The sequence below is a fragment of the Condylura cristata genome, unplaced genomic scaffold (genome assembly GCF_000260355.1).
Source record: "Condylura cristata isolate star-nosed mole 26May11 unplaced genomic scaffold, ConCri1.0 scaffold00017, whole genome shotgun sequence".
Lineage (NCBI taxonomy): Eukaryota > Metazoa > Chordata > Mammalia > Eulipotyphla > Talpidae > Condylura > Condylura cristata.
The window spans coordinates 13,062,145-13,080,124 of record NW_004567118.1 but is presented as its reverse complement, the minus strand read 5'-3'; the positions used below and the strand labels follow the sequence as shown (position 1 = coordinate 13,080,124).

Here is a 17,980-nt window from a genome sequence, read left to right as displayed (position 1 = left end):
GACTCCTGGCCGGCCCCGCCTCCAGGAGGGAGAAACCATGTGCTAAAGCGGGGGGGAGGGCGGGAGGGGCCCGTGGCCTCCATACCGGAAGAGGAAGTCGGAGGCAGCGGGCGTGGAGAGCATTGTGGGTAATCCACTGTTTACTTCCTGTGGTGCGGAGGCGCGGCCCAGTGATTCGCTGCACCCCTTCCAGTGGGAGAAGATGGCCCTGGAGACGGTGCCGAAGGATCTGCGGCATCTGCGGGCTTGTTTGTTGTGTTCACTGGTCAAGGTATCCGTAGGGAAGCTGGTTGTAGAGGCCATGGGGCCACCAAGTTAGGGGGAAGAGGGCCAAACGGGCTGGAAGACGGTGAAAAAAAAACTGAGGTCCAGGAGACCTGGGAGGGCAGTGGTCGCGGGAAATGGAGTCGGCTTTCGTTGACATGACTTGGGATGCAAGCACAGGGAGCATCGATCCATGAACCGTCTTCTCGGCATTTCGAATCGTCAGCTCCTTTCCCCAGGTCTGACTCTTAACATTCAGTGAGTTCAGTGAGCTTGACGCCGACAGGCTCCAGGAGTCAGAGGAGACTGCCGCTGAGAGGCAGTCACAGCCCGATCCTGAGGAATTAGGAAAAGGAGCATTGGAACTCAGCCGAGCCTGAGAGAGGGGTGTCCAGGTGGAACGTAGGAATGGGGCCATGAGGATGAAGGGTGAGGGACTTGATAAGACAGCCTTCTCCTTCTCCAGAAAGAGTATGGTGAAAGCTGTTTACTTTTGGTAACCTTGTTCATTGCTTACCCCTGTACTCCCAGACCATAGACCAGTTTGAATATGACGGCTGTGACAATTGTGATGCGTACCTTCAGATGAAGGGAAACCGAGAGATGGTCTATGACTGCACTAGCTCTTCCTTTGATGGGTAAGTCCCGTTAGGGTCCTTCATTCATTTCTGCGTTAACCAGCGCCCTTTCCCCCACACCCCAAATCTGTTAGTCTGTTACTTTGAGGCAGATCCACACTGACCACATGTGGTTACTGAGCACTTGAAATGTGGCTAGTCCAGGTTGAGGTATGCTTAATTTGTAAAATATAATACACTGATTTCAAAGATTTCATTTAGCACAAGAAGAAAGAATGTAGGCTATCTTGTTCTTTCTGTGTTACTTGCCAAAATGATACCTTGACTATGATGGGTTAAATGAAATATTGATGAAATTTCACCTTTTTGTCTTTTATAAGGATGGCTGTTATAAAATTTAAAAATGACTTGTGTGATTTCATTATAATTCTATTAGACAGTTTATCAGCAGACTCATTTTTGAAGCTTCCTTTGGTTAGATAATCCAATGGGGAGAAGGGGAAGGAGAGAAATATAAGTGACCATGGCTCAGTTTTCCTTCTCCAAGTTAGGAGCCATTTTTCTTCTTTGGAGAGTTTTCATACAGACTGAACTCAAAACCAGTTTGAAATTCCATCAAGGTGGGTCAGCCCCATTCCTTCTTTAATTTCCTTTAGGGAAGAACGATTTGGGTGTAAAAAAAGGTGTCATGAAACGTTTAGGAGCACATGCATGTGCATACCTAGATAACTCCACTTCGTTTATCAGCACTATATTCTTTTTTTTTTTAATTACAAAGTTTATTTTTACATCATTTTGCACATTTTTTTTCCCATCTCCATTATAATCCCCACGGGTTTCCCATCACCAAATCACCCCTGCAGCACTATATTCTTTAGTGAAAGATGGAGCAACTTCCATTATGGTGAAAGTACCCCCCCTAGAGGTAGGGTCAGTTTCATTCAAAGCATATGGCTGAGAATGTCCCATTTGGATGGAGAGGCTTGCCCCAAATAATCCAAGATTGTGGCCAACAGAATAGGGAATGGATGTTGAGACAGTCAGTAAATGTGTGTCTAGAACAGATTTGTGCACTTGATTGAATGGTAGTTCAGTCTCCCCATTTGCACTAACTCCCAGCCCCCTGGTGGTTGTGTTGGTTGCAACAGTAGCACTGGCCATTTACCTCCCAAGGCTATCCCTTTTCCCTGGTCTCTGGGCTGAGGATAGCTTTGAGCACAGTGAGAGTCTTAGGGAATGCCGACTGACCTGTAACTAGCAGGTCAGGCACATAAAGTGCACACCACTTGTCAGTTTTAGCTGTGAGACATTGTTTTCTCAGCAGTAGAACTTAAGTCACCTGTCTTTCTAGCAGAGACTCAATACTTGACTTTCCTAAGTTTCTTTTGCAGAACTATGGGGCTGGCTAGGAACACAGGGTTTCCATCTCCCCTTGTTCTCCCTCTTTAACAGGGGAGGTTCACTCACTCAATGATTATATTTTTTTTTCCCCTCCTTTCTAGCATCATAGCAATGATGAGTCCAGAGGACAGCTGGGTCTCCAAGTGGCAGCGAGTCAGTAAGTATCTCTCTCTTTATGCTGACCTAGTTGTGTTGTTGATAAGGTCGGAAGTGGGTTAACTTTAACCCATTGCGCCACCTGGAAGGACCTATTGCCATTCTTATTCTAGATCCTAACTGGTAACAGTCAACCTGGTGGAACCATTGAACAGTCAAGCAACCAGTTTGTTTAGAAACACTCCACTCCCTCAAAGTACCTTTCTTATCCCTTGGAGTCTTCTTTCCTTATAAAGTGGTTTCTTTTAAAGTGGGGGGTAGGGACTGGTTTTTAAATCACTGTCTGTGCCCTACTACCAAAATAAATAATTGGTCTTCTGTTAGCGTTGTACCATTTCTTTGATTTGTAACTTACATCTCTATTTGGTCTTTAATTTTAATTCACTCTCACTGCACTCTTCTCTTTTAGGCAACTTTAAGCCAGGTGTATACGCCGTGTCTGTTACTGGTCGCCTGCCCCAAGGTAATAATCATAATAGCCAATGTTTATTTACTGAGCCATATTCTGTTGAGCTTCTTTATGTGAATTAATGCCATTACCTATAACTATGAGGGAATTAAGACACAGAGAGGTTAAATAACTTGCCCAAAGTTACCTAGTTAGCTAGTAATAGCCAAAATTTGAACCCAGGCATCTGGCTCCAGGTTTCCCTTGCTTTTTACAGTTACAATGTATCTATTTTTCTTACCAAATTCTCTTTCTCTTTTTTAAAAATTTATTTATGCATACAAGAGCTGGGGTACAGGCCAGATGTGTAGGAGAAGGGGGAGGGGGTGAGAGGATTCACCAGAGACAGAGTGAGGAGTAGAGCATGCAGATCCACTGAAATACACTGCTGAGGGGAGCAGCGGGTGGGTCAGGGGAGGTCTGCCAACCCATATGGGTCACCTCCCTGGCCAGGGATCGAACTTGTGCTGCAGTAGATGCCGATAGCTTCATAGATTGCACTTTAACGTTACGATTGCACCACCTGGAAGGACCTATTGCCATTCTTATTCTAGATCCTAACTGGTAACAAGTCAACCTAGTGAAACCAGTGAACAGTCAAGAAACCAGTTTGTGTAGAAACACCCCACTCCCTCAAAGTACCTTTCTTATCCCTTGGAATCTTCTTTCCTTATAAAGTGATTTCTTTTAAAGAATTATTTATGTATACGGAACTGGGGTACAGGCCAGAGGGGCAGGAGCCAGAGGATTTACCAGAGATAGAGTGGGGAGCAGAACAGGCTGATGTACCGAAATACACATTGAGGGGAGTGGGTGGGTCAGAAGAAGTCTGCCACGCCACATGGGTCCTCTCCCTGGCCAGGGATTGAACTCGCGCGGTAGTGGCTGCAACAGCTTCGCAGTGCTGTGCTTTAACCTGTTGTGCCACCAGGGAGGGCCCTATAAAGTGGTAAAATCGTTTCTTTTCCTGCTGCAGGAATTGTGCGGGAGCTAAAAAGTCGAGGAGTGGCCTACAAATCCAGAGACACCGCTATAAAGACCTAGGAAGATGGATGGCTGCCAGCATCTTTGCTTCCCACCTTCTGCCTCTGCTTATTTTTGTTGTGGAACTAACCAGGCAGAATTTCAGCCTCTTAATTGAGACAGCAAACTCAGGAGAACAACACAGCCCGTTCCTGGGTCATTTTGCATTTGGACTATGGGGGGGTGGGGCACCAGTTTGGGTGATTGTATCAACAGACTGAATTGAGTGGAGAGTAGGATGCTGGTTTTCCTACACATAGCCCAGGGCTGAGCCCTTGTTCCATGGGCAAGACTCTGTCAACTGCCAATAAACATGAACCCCTAGGAAGGTTGTTAAGCCCATGACAGTTGTCTTGCCTCCCTCTTCCTTCTCTTACCTGAACACACTAGGAACTCACTGTACATACCTTCCCAGCACAGCAGAGGTTCTGCTCGCAGTTACCTGCCCCTGTCTCAGAGCCACACAGTTGCATCCTTTGCTAGTGTGTTTCCTTGGGGCTCTGCTGTCCCAAGTCTGGGCAACCCTTGCAGCCTGATTGTCACAGTGACTGGCATTTGTAGCCTTGTGCCCTTAGGTCTGGCACAGCAGATATCTTTGAAGGGTGTTTTCTTCATTTTTTTTTTTTCATGGCTTTTGCTATACCCAAGGCCAGTGAGGGAAGCCCCTAGCCTTTCCCTCTTCCACTCACCCACATTTTGTATTCCCCTAACTGGAGACCCGCAGGTGGATATTGACCCTGATTACAATTTGTGTCTCCATAGGCATTAGTCTCTCCGCTAGGAGAGGAAGAAGGTGAGTCATTTGTTTTGGAATTGAAATTTTATAAATTGTCATTTACTAAAACTTCCACTAAAAATCCTTTTTAGTATTCCATTTTGATTTCCCTAAGTTTCTTACTCTCTATAAAATAAGAATTATAGTGTACCTGTTTAATCTCAGGATTTTTACATTGTAAAAATGAAGCAATGTGAAAATTCTATAACAAGTTTTATAAACAGTAAAATTGATTTAAGATTTATGTATGCACACAAAACTGGGGTACAGGCCAGAGGTATGGGGAGGTGAGAGGATTCATCAGACAGAGTGGGGAGCAGAACCGGCAGATGTACTTAACTACACTGCTGAAAGGAGCAGCGGGCGGGTCAGGAGAGGTGTGCCACGCCATGTGGGTCACCCCCCTGCCAGGGATCAAACTCAGGCTGCAGTGGCTGTGGGTAGCCCCACAGCACTATGCTTTAATCTTTAGCTGCCACCAGGGAGGGTGGGAGGAATGTGAGTGCCCAGAATCACCATTCTGATTGTCAGCAGAGATGCTGTCGCTGGACTTTGTCTCTCAGCCACCTGGTGCTGCTAGTGAGTCAGTTTCTATTGTTCGGCCTGGAGAGGGTGTAAAGGAGACAGGTTGGGGCTCTAGTACCAGCCTTGTGTCCTCTGCCAGCCTGGAAGGGAAACCAGGGTGGCCTGGGCTCACTTGTACTCAAGTCCAGAACCATCTTCTCTGATGCCTTTAACTTCTGAGGGAGTATCTATTAACCCCAATTTCAAAGAGATTTTAAAGAATTTCCCCAGCCCAGCAAACTGAAAGCTCTAGGAGAGGTGTTTTTCGTTCGGTTTCAATCTTAAAAGGAGCTTTGGGAAGCTTTTGGGCAGACGGGGGATCCCAGTGGTCAGGGCGGGGCTGGAACTGTGAGGCACCAAGGGCAAGGCATAACCCTCATGGACTGGAAAGGCAGGGCGGCCCTAACAGTGCCTGGATCCTCTTCCACACAGCACTGCTTGCTCCCTTGAAGAGCAGACTTTGTTGGCCAAAATTTACATCCTAGGGCGGGAAGGGAGATGTGGGTTTCAGCGATGCTTAGGCTGTGCAACCAACACCCAACTTTCACTGGCTTTCTCAAAAAGTCCCTTGGAAATCCCCGGCTGCTCTCTTGCGTATTTGACCCGGAGGTGGCTGCTCTCAGAGAATGGAAACAGTTGTGGGGAGGGGAGGCAAGATGAGCTGAGCACGAATAACCACACACTTGGTCTTCCTGGACCCAACGCTGCGCTGGGGCCTTAACTGTCAACCTATAGAAAGCGAAAGACTTCAGCACTGGTTTGGGGGGAGGGGTTTGGGTCACCAGTTGCACAATGGTATTTCATAGACTGGGAGTGCCAGGTGCACTGAGCCTGGGCGCTCACATATCTTCTCTGGTCCTTGAACATGCTTCTGGTGCCACTCACCCATCCAAATTGGCATTAAGGTGCTAAGTCCCTTCCCCTGCTGGAAATCAAAAGCCAACAAAGTCTGCTCTTCAAGGGAGTGAGCAGTGCTGTGTGGAAGAGGAGGATCCCGGAGGGCCGCCCTGCCTTTCAAGTTCCTGAGAGTTATGCCTTGCCTCATAGTTCTAGCCCCACCCTGACCACTGGGGTCCCCCGTCTTCCCATCGTCTAAGGATTTTCTCTTGCTGTCTTGCCCAGTAGTTTAGTTCCTTCAGAAAGGCAAGGCTCTCCCCTAGTTGAGCAAGGACAGATAAGACATAGGAAATAATGACCAGGCTGCCTTCCCTGAGCCTACTTACTCCTCACCCATCACAGGCTGAACCCTTACAAACTTGAGGAGTAAGGGTCAGGATGTTCTGGCCTTAGAGGCAAGCAGTTTCCCCAGAAGTAATGGGGCTGAGCTAGTAATTTTCCATAACGGTAACCTCAGCCTGGGCTCTCCAGATTTGGAAACCAGGCCTCACTTTGGACCCAGTCACTCCCAGTCTGTCTACAACCTGCTATTCAATCCTCACTTCAGCCCTCCCTGATACCTGATCTGTATGTGTATAAAAGAGGTAGGTAATGCTTAAGAACAGACTACTAATAACACCTTTGTCTGGAAGTCTGGTTTATGTTTAGTATCAGGAAAGTCTTTTGTTGAAAGAGCATTTTACAGTTGACAAAAGGGCTTTCATGTCCTCTACCTTACTTGATCCTCACCAAAACCCTCTGTCATTACTATGCCTTATTTAGTGACGAGACCGGCTCAGAGTTAAGTGACTTGGCCATGATAGTAGAGCTTTTGCTCAAGAAATTCTTTACCCACACTCAGTTTAGGGCTCCCTTTTCTGACTGTTATCCCCAAACAGTTTACTCCCTGAGAATGGCACAGAACATCCGTGAGGCAAAAGCTTTGTGAGTGAAAGTTACATGTCCTTATATACTGATACCCTCCACCTGCCCTACTCCCACTCCCTATTTTTCTAATCCCCAAGTCTAAAATTAGCCAGAGGGAGATCCTGGGGATTTACTCGAGGATCACTGTGCAAAGCATTGGGAAACATTCTCCAGTTCCCACCTGGCTGCATCTTCTCTTCTGCCCCAGTAAGTCTTAGGAATTTGCTGGCTTGTACTCCATTCTTCTCTGTTGTCTTTTTCTCCTTGCCATCTCCCTCCATCTACAACCCACTAATAGCACCTTCAAACTCTACAGTGCCATTTTAGACTCGTGATGAAAATGCACCTATCCAACTAGTGGATCAGATCAGGCCATTGTTCCTGCCTCCGGCGCCGCTGCCTCTACTCACTAGCTGAGTTTTCTGAGTTCTGTCTCTAAATAGATAAAATTTCCTCTCTAAAATGCAGTTGACAGAACTAAGGTGTCAGGTGCTAGATATAGTCTTGATTTGGCTAGATACATAGGTCAGGTCACTTACTAAAAGTTTGTTATACACTCATGATTTGTTTACTTTTCTGCTTGAATATTTCTTTTTTTTAAAGATTTATGTATCTATACATACAGAACTAGGGTACAGGCCAGAGGTGTGGGGGGTGAGAGGATCCACCTGAGGCAGAGTAGGGAGTTTATTCATATTTAGAATAGGCAGAGTGACCAAAATACACTGCTGAGGGGAGCAGCAGGCTGGCCAGGAGAGGGCTGCCACGCCATGTGGGTCAGCTCTGGGGCGGGGATCAAAGTCATGCTGGAGTGGCTGTGATAGCTTCATAGTGCTGTGCTTTAACCTGTTGCACTACCAGAGAGGGCCCCGTATATTATATTTTAAGTGAAGTTGGTGGTTTCTGTCTTAGAATAGTTATAAGAATCAGATAGTACACTAATTTAGATAAAAGCACTTTAAGAAGCTATAAACTACCAAGTGCATCTACAGGGTTGTCATCATCCAAAGTTGTCCACCTCTCCGTAATTTCTAAGTTAGCGTGGCAAGAACGTCATCCCTTGAGGCAATAGATGTTCCGTGATCTTTCATACATAAATGTTTCAAAACTGAAACATTTTTCTTCAAGCACCATGGCATTTCATTTTAATATCTCTAGCGATATAACTATATATAGTATATTTTCAATGAATATATGTATAGGACAAAGGACTGAGCTATTAAAATATGTATATATGAAATGAGCTACAGGCTCATTTCAAAAATCTGATGTAATACTTCCTGTTTGGCCCTGGCATTCCCCACAGGCTCACCTCTTGTGCTGCAGAGAGAACTTGAGGGAAGTTAAGGAGCAACTTCAGACACAATGGCTGGGGAACCCCAACTTTTCTCTAAAATGGATTCCTTATTCCCCAGCAACTGCCACCCTTTCAAACCCTCCCCCATCCTGGAAAATACCTGGAAGGAAGCAAGTGTTTTGGGGCCACTAGCCGGAAGAGGGGGTTTAACTGTCACCTTGTCCCCAGAGGCTTGAGGAGCAAGAGGGCAGAGGGGAAAATGCAAATCCAGCTTGGGAAGGAGAACACCAACGGGAGAGGTGGCAGCGGGGTTGTCTTCCTCCCTAGCAGGCTTCCACCCTAGGTTCTGGGAGAATGCAACAGCTACCTCCACCCTCAGCAGGCAGCTGTGGCAAATGGCACTTTCTCTGGACGGCGGGTAGACTCACTTCCTTAGTTCTGCTCCCCAGAGGAGCAAGCTGAAAGGGGCGGAGTCTGGATGTGAAGTTCTAGGTGGGTAGATCAGGTTAGTGAGCCACAGGAAAACAGATCTGTCCTGCTTCAGCAGTAGGGACTAAGCTTAGATTGGAAGGTTCTTTGGCCTCTACAGACACCAGAGACTGGAATTGAGACCACTTGGGGTCCTTGCAATGGGAACCTTTGGGGGCAACTGGAAGAATGTGAGAAGCAGCCCTCAGGCCAGTGCTTCTATCATAATCGTCTGTTCCATAGTGCGGCAATTACCAGGTCCAAACCCAGCCGCCTCTACTAGTGCATTTGGTCTTCCTGTGAGGCATATTCCCCTTTCACAGATCAGAAAACTGAGCTTTAGTTCTCGAACTTGCCCAGGGTCAGTGGCCAGGCAAGGCTATGCTGGTATTTCAACCCAAAAGTCCTGCCTTGGCAATCAGGGAGTAGGGTCCACTTTGGGACAGGAGTGAGGGTGTCGCCCTTGTCTTCCTTTTGCCTGCTTGAGCCCCACCTCTTGGGGCTGCAGGTCTACCCACTCCGCTCAGACTCACCACCTTTCTCACTCACATGGACACTTCCTGGAGGGCCTAGGCTCCCCCCGCCCCCCACCCCAAACCCTCCATTTTGCCCTAAGTCTCTTACCTCCTTCCCACCCCCACCCCTGAGCCACAGCCCTGTGACGTGACTGCCACTGAGCTCCATTGGCCAGGGCCTGGGAGCATTTGCCCTTATTTGGCCAGGCCCGCTTCAGGCAGCCTTCACTCCACCACCACTCTAGCCCAGCCCCCTCAGGCCTGACTCTCTCACTTCATCTTTTTGAGGTTTGGCTCTGGGGCCCTTTCGGGCTGTCACTTCAAACGCACTTTCTGGTTGAGTCACTTTTTAACGGCTCCAGCGCAGAGAGCTTCTGCTGTGGCTGCTGGGACCAACCTTCCCCCACCTGACTGCTAATAAGCCTTAAGGGAAGGGACTTGGGTGGTCATTCACAATTGGAGAGGTTCTGCAGACCACCTAAGTACCCATTTAGACCCCTCTGCTCACCCTTACAGACACACAGACACACGAACACATCCTGAGTCCCTCCCACTGCTTTTTTCAAGCCGATTCTTCAACTGGTTTCCTGAGGAGACACAGGCTGTCCCTATGTGGGTTGAGCAGGACCTCCATGGCCTACTGGACTGGGTCCTTTTGGGGACACTTTCAGTGGATCCCTTAAGGGGACAGAAACAGGATGCAGACTGATTTTCAGGAAGGTGAAACAACCTGGCTGATTTTTCTGGTTCCTCATCTCTGACGTGGTACCATCGTTTACACCACTGGGTCAGCATGAGAATCAACGAGTGTTTTTACTAAGCTCTATAGATGCTGGGCTGCTGCCCCCTTCCCCCCTCAATTTGTAGAGTGGGGAGGTGAATGAAGAAACAGCCCAGAGCATTTCACTGAGCAATCTTCACAGAAGTCTCTATTCCGTCCATCCCTCCCTGCCCCTGCTTTTCCTCCATGGGAGGATATAGACAGACAGGAATCTCTCTTAATCCTTTGCCCTTTGTCCCCAATCAGATTAAGGGGAGTCTTTGCTCAAGATCCATTGCCTTTGCTGAACTATGGGAGGTCTGCCCTTGGATGGGCTGGGGATATTCTCAGCCTTAGAACACAGGCCTTGAGTCTTTCCCCTGGCCCCCTTGCTCTTCGGGACTTCCTAGGGCATAATGGTTACTTTGGTCAACACCCCCCCCAAACAAAAACTGGGGTTGGGGGGCTAGTTTAGTGACTTACTCAAAATCATACTAAAGAGCCACAGGACTGGGACTGGGCCCCTAGTTTTCTACCACCTAGAGGTTCTGATAATGGGTAGGGAGTTAGGTGAATGAGAGATCATGGTGGATTCCTGGTGCACACACATGTAAGCTCACATTCACACACTATTTGTATCAGTTAAAATTGTAGTAGGTGCAGTCTTACAAGTTAGCCAAGGCACCTGTGTGCGAAGCACTCAGGGGAGAGCTTCCTACCATGTGCCTGCTCAAGCCACAGCAGGAGCCAGGATGATCTTCTTCCTCACACTGCCATTCCTTTCCTATCTGGCCCATCCTGCCTCTTCCCAGACGCTGTGGACAAATTCCTAGACTTGGCCCTAACTTGCCTTCTGACCCTGGGCTGCCTTCTGTCTCTCTCTGGGCTTGTAGATCAGTTTCCTGACTCAGATCACCTTGTTTAAGAGGCCTTGGCTGCTTGATCTGCAGAGCTGAGCTAGAGCACCGGAGTAGAGCCAACCTGCCAGCGTATACCACAGCTGCCTCTCGTGGAGCAAGAGAGGAGACATTTGGGCAGTGCAGGTGGGCCCTCTTGTCTGGAGGTCTCTCAGCATTCCTGGAGCTCCCAAGGCTCTGGGATCAATCAGAGACCTTCCCAGGCATTGAGGTGACCTCTGCTGGGGTCCTTAAGTTCTTGAGGCCCTTCCTTCTCTCAACACTGGCTGCCCCTTTGCTGCCCCTCCAGGGAGGGTAGACAGAGTCCCAACATTTGGGGCTGTTGACTCCCGTACCTTCCCTCCCATTTACAAAACTATCTGAGTTTCTCCCCTTTGTGGTGAGACTTGTATAAACCCCGGGCGCCCAGGCCTCTGACTTCCTGTTTGTGAGTGGTTAGGCCCTGGCTTCTCTGTTGGGGCGTCATAGGGCAGGTTATCTGACTTGCAATCTATACTGCTTGTGAGGGAGGGCCCTGAGCCAACATAGCTGCAGAGAAGGATTTTTCTTCTGTCTTAACAGAAAGCCTCCTCACTTCTCCAACCCTTAGATCTGCTTTCCCTTGCCAGTGTTAGGACTTTTCCTCTTTTCCTGTTTCTCCTGGTCCTGCCAGCTTCTCCCCTCTCCTTCCCAATCCTCTGCCACTATATTCAATTCCTTTGGGCAGCTTCCATTGGCAGGCCCTCTTGACTCAGTTCTTCCCAGTGGCCTCCACCATTCCAGCCTTGGGGGCCTCTCAACCCTCCACGACAAATTTGCCCCTGCTGCTATAATTTTGCAAGAGGGAGGTCTGTATGTATGTGCTGCACCTCACTGCCCCACATTCAGAGCTCTCTCAAGTAGGAGCCACGTGTCCCCTTCAGACCCACAGCAGCTCTGCCCTTGCTTGAGATAAAACTGCCTCCACCCCACACACACCTCCCCACACACCTCCCCTGCGTAGCTGTTCTACCTGGGAGGCCAGAAGACACATCCCTTGTCTTTTTCTCCCCGGTGTCACCTTCACCAGCCCATAAGCTCAGCTTGGCACATGCAGATGACTGTCCCCATTGTCAGGAGGTGGCTGTGGGGCTGAGGGATTGTGAGCCTGGGTCCTTGCATCCTGTCACCTGGTAAAGGACTGTTTCCACTTTGTGTCTGATGCTAGTATGTCCGAATCCTCTTCCCTCACCGATCTTGCTCCCCATTCCTCCTCCTCTTCTACTACCTCTGAGTGGGGGCCTGATTCCCCGGAACAAGAGCATCAGAGATGGGAAGAATTTTGGAGGACATTTTATAGTAGGGCTGGGATGCCCAGTGATTTCTGACTGAGCACAGACCTATTACCAAGGGGTGAAGCTGGAAATGTCAACTTGAACCCTCTGCTCCACGCGGAGACCTCTCTGACCATCTCCAGGGCTTGGGCTCTCTTGTCCTGGGGAACCCCGGCAGTCGGCGGACTTGGGGGTAGGGTGGGAGCCAGGTCTCTCTTAACAGCTCTTGATCTCCAGCTCTCTCTAGCGCCCTCCCAAGCACCTGCCCCAATTTCCCAAGTGAGCCTTCCGGGGAGGAAGGCTCATCTAGCTGTGTGCAGCAAGGTGTTCCTCAAGGCAGGTCAGTAAGCTGAAAGGGGTGTCACCCACAGTGTGTGCGTCCGCACGACACCTGCCACTTCTCCCACAGGCACCCATTGGTTCATCACGATGGCTTATGCCTGCCTGGAGCAGGGCTTCCAGCCCAGCAACACTGTTCTGCCATCTGGGTGCTTCTCGGGGCCCGGCAGCCTTATCTCAGACCCTGCCCCTTCCTCTGCCTTGATTTTGTGCCTGGCACTTGTCTCACCTCCCCTAGATGGAGGCTCAGCACAGCTCAAAATCATTGTTGGATTGGGAAGGAGTCCAGGGTACAGGACCCCTCTCAGTTCCACATCTGTGTCTCAGGGTGGGCACCCATGAAAGCCCCAGATCCTCTGGAAAACTGACCCCAGAAGCTCTGTGGATGTAGAAGCTGGGCCTTGGTTTCCCTCTTCCAAAATATCTGTTTGTTCTTGAGCTTGGGCACTGAGGACAAACAAAGGGAAAGCAGCCTGTGTTGCTGGAACATCCCCGCCCTGCCCCAGACAGGAGAGGGAATATTGAGGGGTGAACATGTCCCTGGGAACCTCAGGTCTGAGCTGCTGCAGGCCACATGCTGAGGGAGTCTATGGTAGAGCAGGACCCTGAGGCCTGCTCTGGCTCCAGACTGTGACACTCCTTTGTTGGGATAGAACATCTCGAAGTGGTGGCTCTGGGGACACTAATATTCTAAGCAAGGTGGGGGAAGGGAAGGTCAAGGTGGTAGGGGGACTACAAAGATATTCTTAGAGGAGGAGCCCAGAAGGGTGGGGGTCTAGGAACCCAGGTTACTGCACAACTTTGATATTCTTATCCTCTTATCGCCTGGGGCAGCCACTTCCCCTCCACCCAGGGTCTGAGGCAGTGGTGGTCTGTTAAAGGAGCACTGTCACATTTCTGGCCAACTTGCGTATGAGGCTGCCCACTCCCTCTTCAGTCCTAAAGGACAAAGCCCCTGAGCCCCATGTCTCACCCATCTCGGGGCTTGGAGGTACATAACAACTTTCCAGGAGGAGGGCTTCCATTCCTGAAGTAAAGGATTCTAGGCAACGAATTGCCCTCTCCCCAGCTCTCCCCCATGACAGTTTTCTTCTGGCCTTGAATCGGAAAGTTCCCTGAGGTCTATGTGTGCCTGACCCTGAAAGGGGGGACTCAGAGGTGAGAGGCTCCTTCTGGGAAGGAGCCATTGGGCTATTCTTATCCACTCCTGCTCCCCTAATTCCTTTCTCCTGATTCCCTAGCAGAACCTTGGGGAAAATGTATAGCCCAGACCCACACTCTGCTCCTCCCCCACCCAGTCATGGGCAGCTTCCTGCCTTCCCCATGGGGAAAGCGGGGGTGGCATGCAGGTGGGAGGGCCTCATGCCCACATCCGGTACCAGAACCTCTCCTTCTTTCCCTCCATTATAGCAACGGCATCATGTCCTCCCGTAGACGGTGGGCCTCACCACTGTTCTCCATGCCATATTCTCATAGGCTCAAAGGAAGACAAATACCTAATCCAGAGCCCAGAGGCCCACCTGGCCTTAGTTTGACTCCCATACTGTGCTGAGGGGTCAGGCCTGGTCTCCTGGGGGCTGAGGCTGGGGGTGGGGTGGGGTAGAGGGTGGGAGAGTGACTGTGAAGTGCTGAGGGCAACCGATTATGTGGAAGGTACTTAGAAGTGCTGGGCCAGGGTCCCCTTTACAGATCAGTACTTCTGTGAACCTCTGGGGTGGTATCTATAGGGCTTGGTCTGAATCGCTGTTGTCTCCAAGGGAAGGGGATTTTCTGGGCTGGGGCCAGTGGGGATAGGGCTTAGAGAAATGCTTCAAGACTCTGTTTTGGACGCTTACCAAAGGCCCTGTTAGGAGGTCCTTCTCACCTGGGGTCACCCCCCAGTACCCCAAGTCAGTCCCAGACTCTTGAATCATCTCCTTAAGTGAGTGCCATGGGGGAGGGGCAGGCCTAGGGTCCTGGAAGCCACCTGCTCAGGGTGTGTGAAATTGTCTCTTCAGCTTCAGACCCCCTCCCACTAATACCCAAGTCTTGTCTCTGGTTTCCTGTCAGCTTTTCCTCCCCAGTGAAGGGAGGGGCCCTCGCTCCCCCAGAGGTGGGGGCGGGCTCCAAGACCGTTGGGCGCCCTGAGGTCTAACCCACGTGGTCTAGTGCTATAAATTCTGCAGCTCTGAAAGGGCTCCCCACTTGGGAGCCTGGATATGGGGCTTGCTTCCCCAAGCCCTGCGGTATCAGGTAAGGATCCAAATCTTTACTTTAGCCCCACCTGGGCTCACCTCTAGGACTCATGGGGGTTGAGAGACTTGGATTGCCCTCTGAGGTCCTGGTAGAGATGCCTTGTGAAGGGGCTCGGGGAGCTGGGGTGCCAAAGCTTACTAGCAAAGCTGGGGCAAAGGGTGCAATGACCCTCAGGCCTACCGGCCTTTGTGGTGGGACGGCACCTCGAGCCCTGGGCCTTGACTTTCTTCCAGACAAGGGAGGTGAAATGTTCCCCGGCCCTGAGATGAAGAGAGGGGGTCCAAGCTGCAAGGGACCGCGGCTAGGCAGTGGGGGGATGGCAGTGTGGGCAGAGGCAGAGAAGTAGGGTTCTACGTCCGGCGGTGAGAGGCACACAGAGACCCTTCAGCAAACATGGCCCCCCTTCTCGTCTCCATTTCAGTACCTCTTGCCTGGGCAGCCGCTGGGCCTTGTGAGAATCAGGAAAGGGAGGATTGAGAGGGGAAAGGGAGGGGACTGTGGCAGCCGCAGGAAAGTAGACAGTGGGGCTGGGCTGGAAGGAGTTATCTAGGGGGTAGGGTCCTAGGGGCTGGGGTGAGGCCACCAGGACTGCGGTGGTCTTTACCTGAGAGCCCCTGAAAGTGGGGGTGGGTGGGGTGGAGCCCCAGGCGGGAGTGGGGAGAGACAAAGAGGAAGTGGGGGGAGGGAGGTAGAGGAGGTCTGGCGCCATGCTGAGTCACTGCCCACAGGCCCAGGGCGAGTCCTGCCGGCCTTGGGGCAGGGTGGTGGAGGTCTTAGGGAGCCTTCAGCAGTGCTGGGGGGCAGGCAAGCAGGAGCCTGGGGCAGGGTGGTGGAGGTCTTAGGGAGCCTTCAGCAGTGCTGGGGGGCAGGCAAGCAGGAGCCTGGGGCAGGGTGGTGGAGGTCTTAGGGAGCCTTCAGCAGTGCTGGGGGCAGGCAAGCAGGAGCCTGGAGGAGGAGCAGGCGCGGCTTGAAGAGTACCGGACGGACAGACAGACAGTGCAGTCACCCATAAAGTAGAAAGCACTACTAACAGCACTGGAGGGTGTAGTGTTTCCTACTTTATGGATGAGTGTACTGTGGGCTTCGGAGACCACACCGCCGCTGCAGCCGCCGCCGCCATCTTCGTCCACGCTCAGGATCTCCGGCGACAGGTAAGCACCTTGGGCGAGCTCTCAAAGGCCCCCACAGTTCCCTGTGGCACGGTCCCTCCTGGGTCCTGCCAGCTGGGGAAATGCCACACCGACCCCCGCTGCTGCACCGAGCTTCGGAAGGCTTGGTGGGGCTGGACATCCGGACCTGCTGCCGCCGAGGAGAAACCCTGGCGGCGGGGGGCCCAGCTTTGCGTGTACAGATGCCAGGACGAGGAGGAGGCCGGAAAGGAGGGCGAGCGGAGGGTGGTGCCAGGGACACCGAATGCTAATAAAAAATGAACTCTGCCTCTCTTGTGTGACTCTGTTGCTGGGGTGAGAAGGGTGAAATGGGCTAACAGTGACGTGAATTGGGGTGGGGGCACCTTGGGGGCTGGGAGAGATAACCATTCTCACTTTCCTGGGAGAAATGGGTTTGGCCTTTCCTGTGACACCAGAGGAGGGCCCTGGACCCAGCCAGGCCACCGCCAGTGGAGAAAGTGGGGGCTTTGGGTGAGGACCTGCCTGCAAGCTGGGGAAGGGCAGGACAGAGGCGCAGAGTTAGGAAGGTTCTCCTGCCTCTACTCTAGCTCTGGCCCTGCCCTGCCCTCCATTTGCTTTCTACACCCCCAAAATGGAGCCCGCCTACCTTAATCTAGAATAAGAACAGGGCACAAGCACACTGGTCCCACACATAGGAAAGAGCACAGCCGAGTCTACCAAGTACACACACACACACACACAGTGACAAACACATGGCGTAGGTAGCACATCACAACCCGGGGACAGAGCACAGCCAGGACACATCATATTCAATAGCATATGCACAGAAATTACAAAAACACAGGACGTGTCCACAGATGAGCACAGAAGTAAGCAGTGACACTCACATAATAAATAGTGGCTCCTACAGGCCCTCCCTGGTGGCACAGCGGGTTAGAGCGCTGAGTTGCAAAGCTAAGCCAAGCTGTGGCCACCTCAGTGTGAGTTCGATCCCCGCCTGCCCCGGAGGTGACCACATGGCGGGGCAGACCTCTCGTCGCGGCCCAGCTGCTCTCAGCAGTGTACTTTGTCTATCTGCCTGTTCTGCTCCCCACTCTGTCTCTGGTGAAGCCTCTCACCACCCCTGCGCCTCTGCCTATACCCCAATTCTGTGTGCATAAATAAATAAATCTTTTAAAAAAACAAATAGTGGCGCCTATATGTAATCAGTGGTTCTGCTGCATCATATGTGACTATGTGTACTCATGCTGTGCATAGTCATATGTGTGATGTATAGGAGCATTGTTGTGTAGACACAATAGCTACATGGTGATGGAGCTATTTAGATAAAGGCTCAAGCAAAGCCACACACCGTATGTCATCCTGAGTGTCATGTACTGTAATGATCAGGCACCCATACCTATAACATGTTCTGACACGCTTATTCACAGCCTCAGACAGACACGTAATGACATAGACATATGCAAATGGATTTACTGAGATCTGAAGATCTATACTAGCATGCACACACACCAAATGTATAATTATGTACGTGTGTACATACAGAAAATATTACAATGACCCACATACATTAGATTAAATGTTTATTCTAAATATGCATATCAACATGCAGGCACATCACGGCACAGATATACACCCCGACATGCAGGGGTGCCTAGGGAGCTCCACACTGCTCTAAAGTGAAGATTCGCCTCCCCATGCAGCACCTCTGTAACCCCCCCCTAGTTCCAGCCTGGCCTGGGTACAGTCAGTCAGGGGGTCCTAGTTCAGCGCTGCTGCTATTCCCTAGGGGCACCACACGAGGGCCCCGACCTTGGCGGAGAGGCTGAATGCATTGGGACTGGCTCCCAGGTTGAGGGGACAGGGGCTGCCGGGTGAGGTGCTCCCAATATTCCTACTCTTCCACATACAGGCGGACTTGTGAGTGGGAGAGTGCATGTATTCTTGTCCCAGAAAGTCATTTCCCCATAACGAAAAGACCTAAAGCTAGGCAGCAGATGAACTTCCTGCCAGTC

At 50.9% G+C, this 17,980-nt stretch overlaps 1 protein-coding gene across 1 annotated transcript; it reads left to right on the top strand.

Annotated features, from left to right (window-relative positions):
- Nucleotides 1–143: 143 nt before the first annotated feature.
- SUPT4H1 (suppressor of Ty 4 homolog 1 (S. cerevisiae)) lies at nucleotides 144–4,202 on the top strand. The gene is made up of 5 exons (XM_004684418.2): nucleotides 144–271; nucleotides 796–902; nucleotides 2,345–2,400; nucleotides 2,809–2,862; nucleotides 3,824–4,202. Exons 1-5 carry the CDS (start codon nucleotides 203–205, stop codon nucleotides 3,889–3,891), a joined length of 354 nt encoding a protein of 117 aa, XP_004684475.1. The 5' UTR covers nucleotides 144–202; the 3' UTR covers nucleotides 3,892–4,202.
- The last annotated feature ends 13,778 nt before the right edge of the window (nucleotides 4,203–17,980 follow it).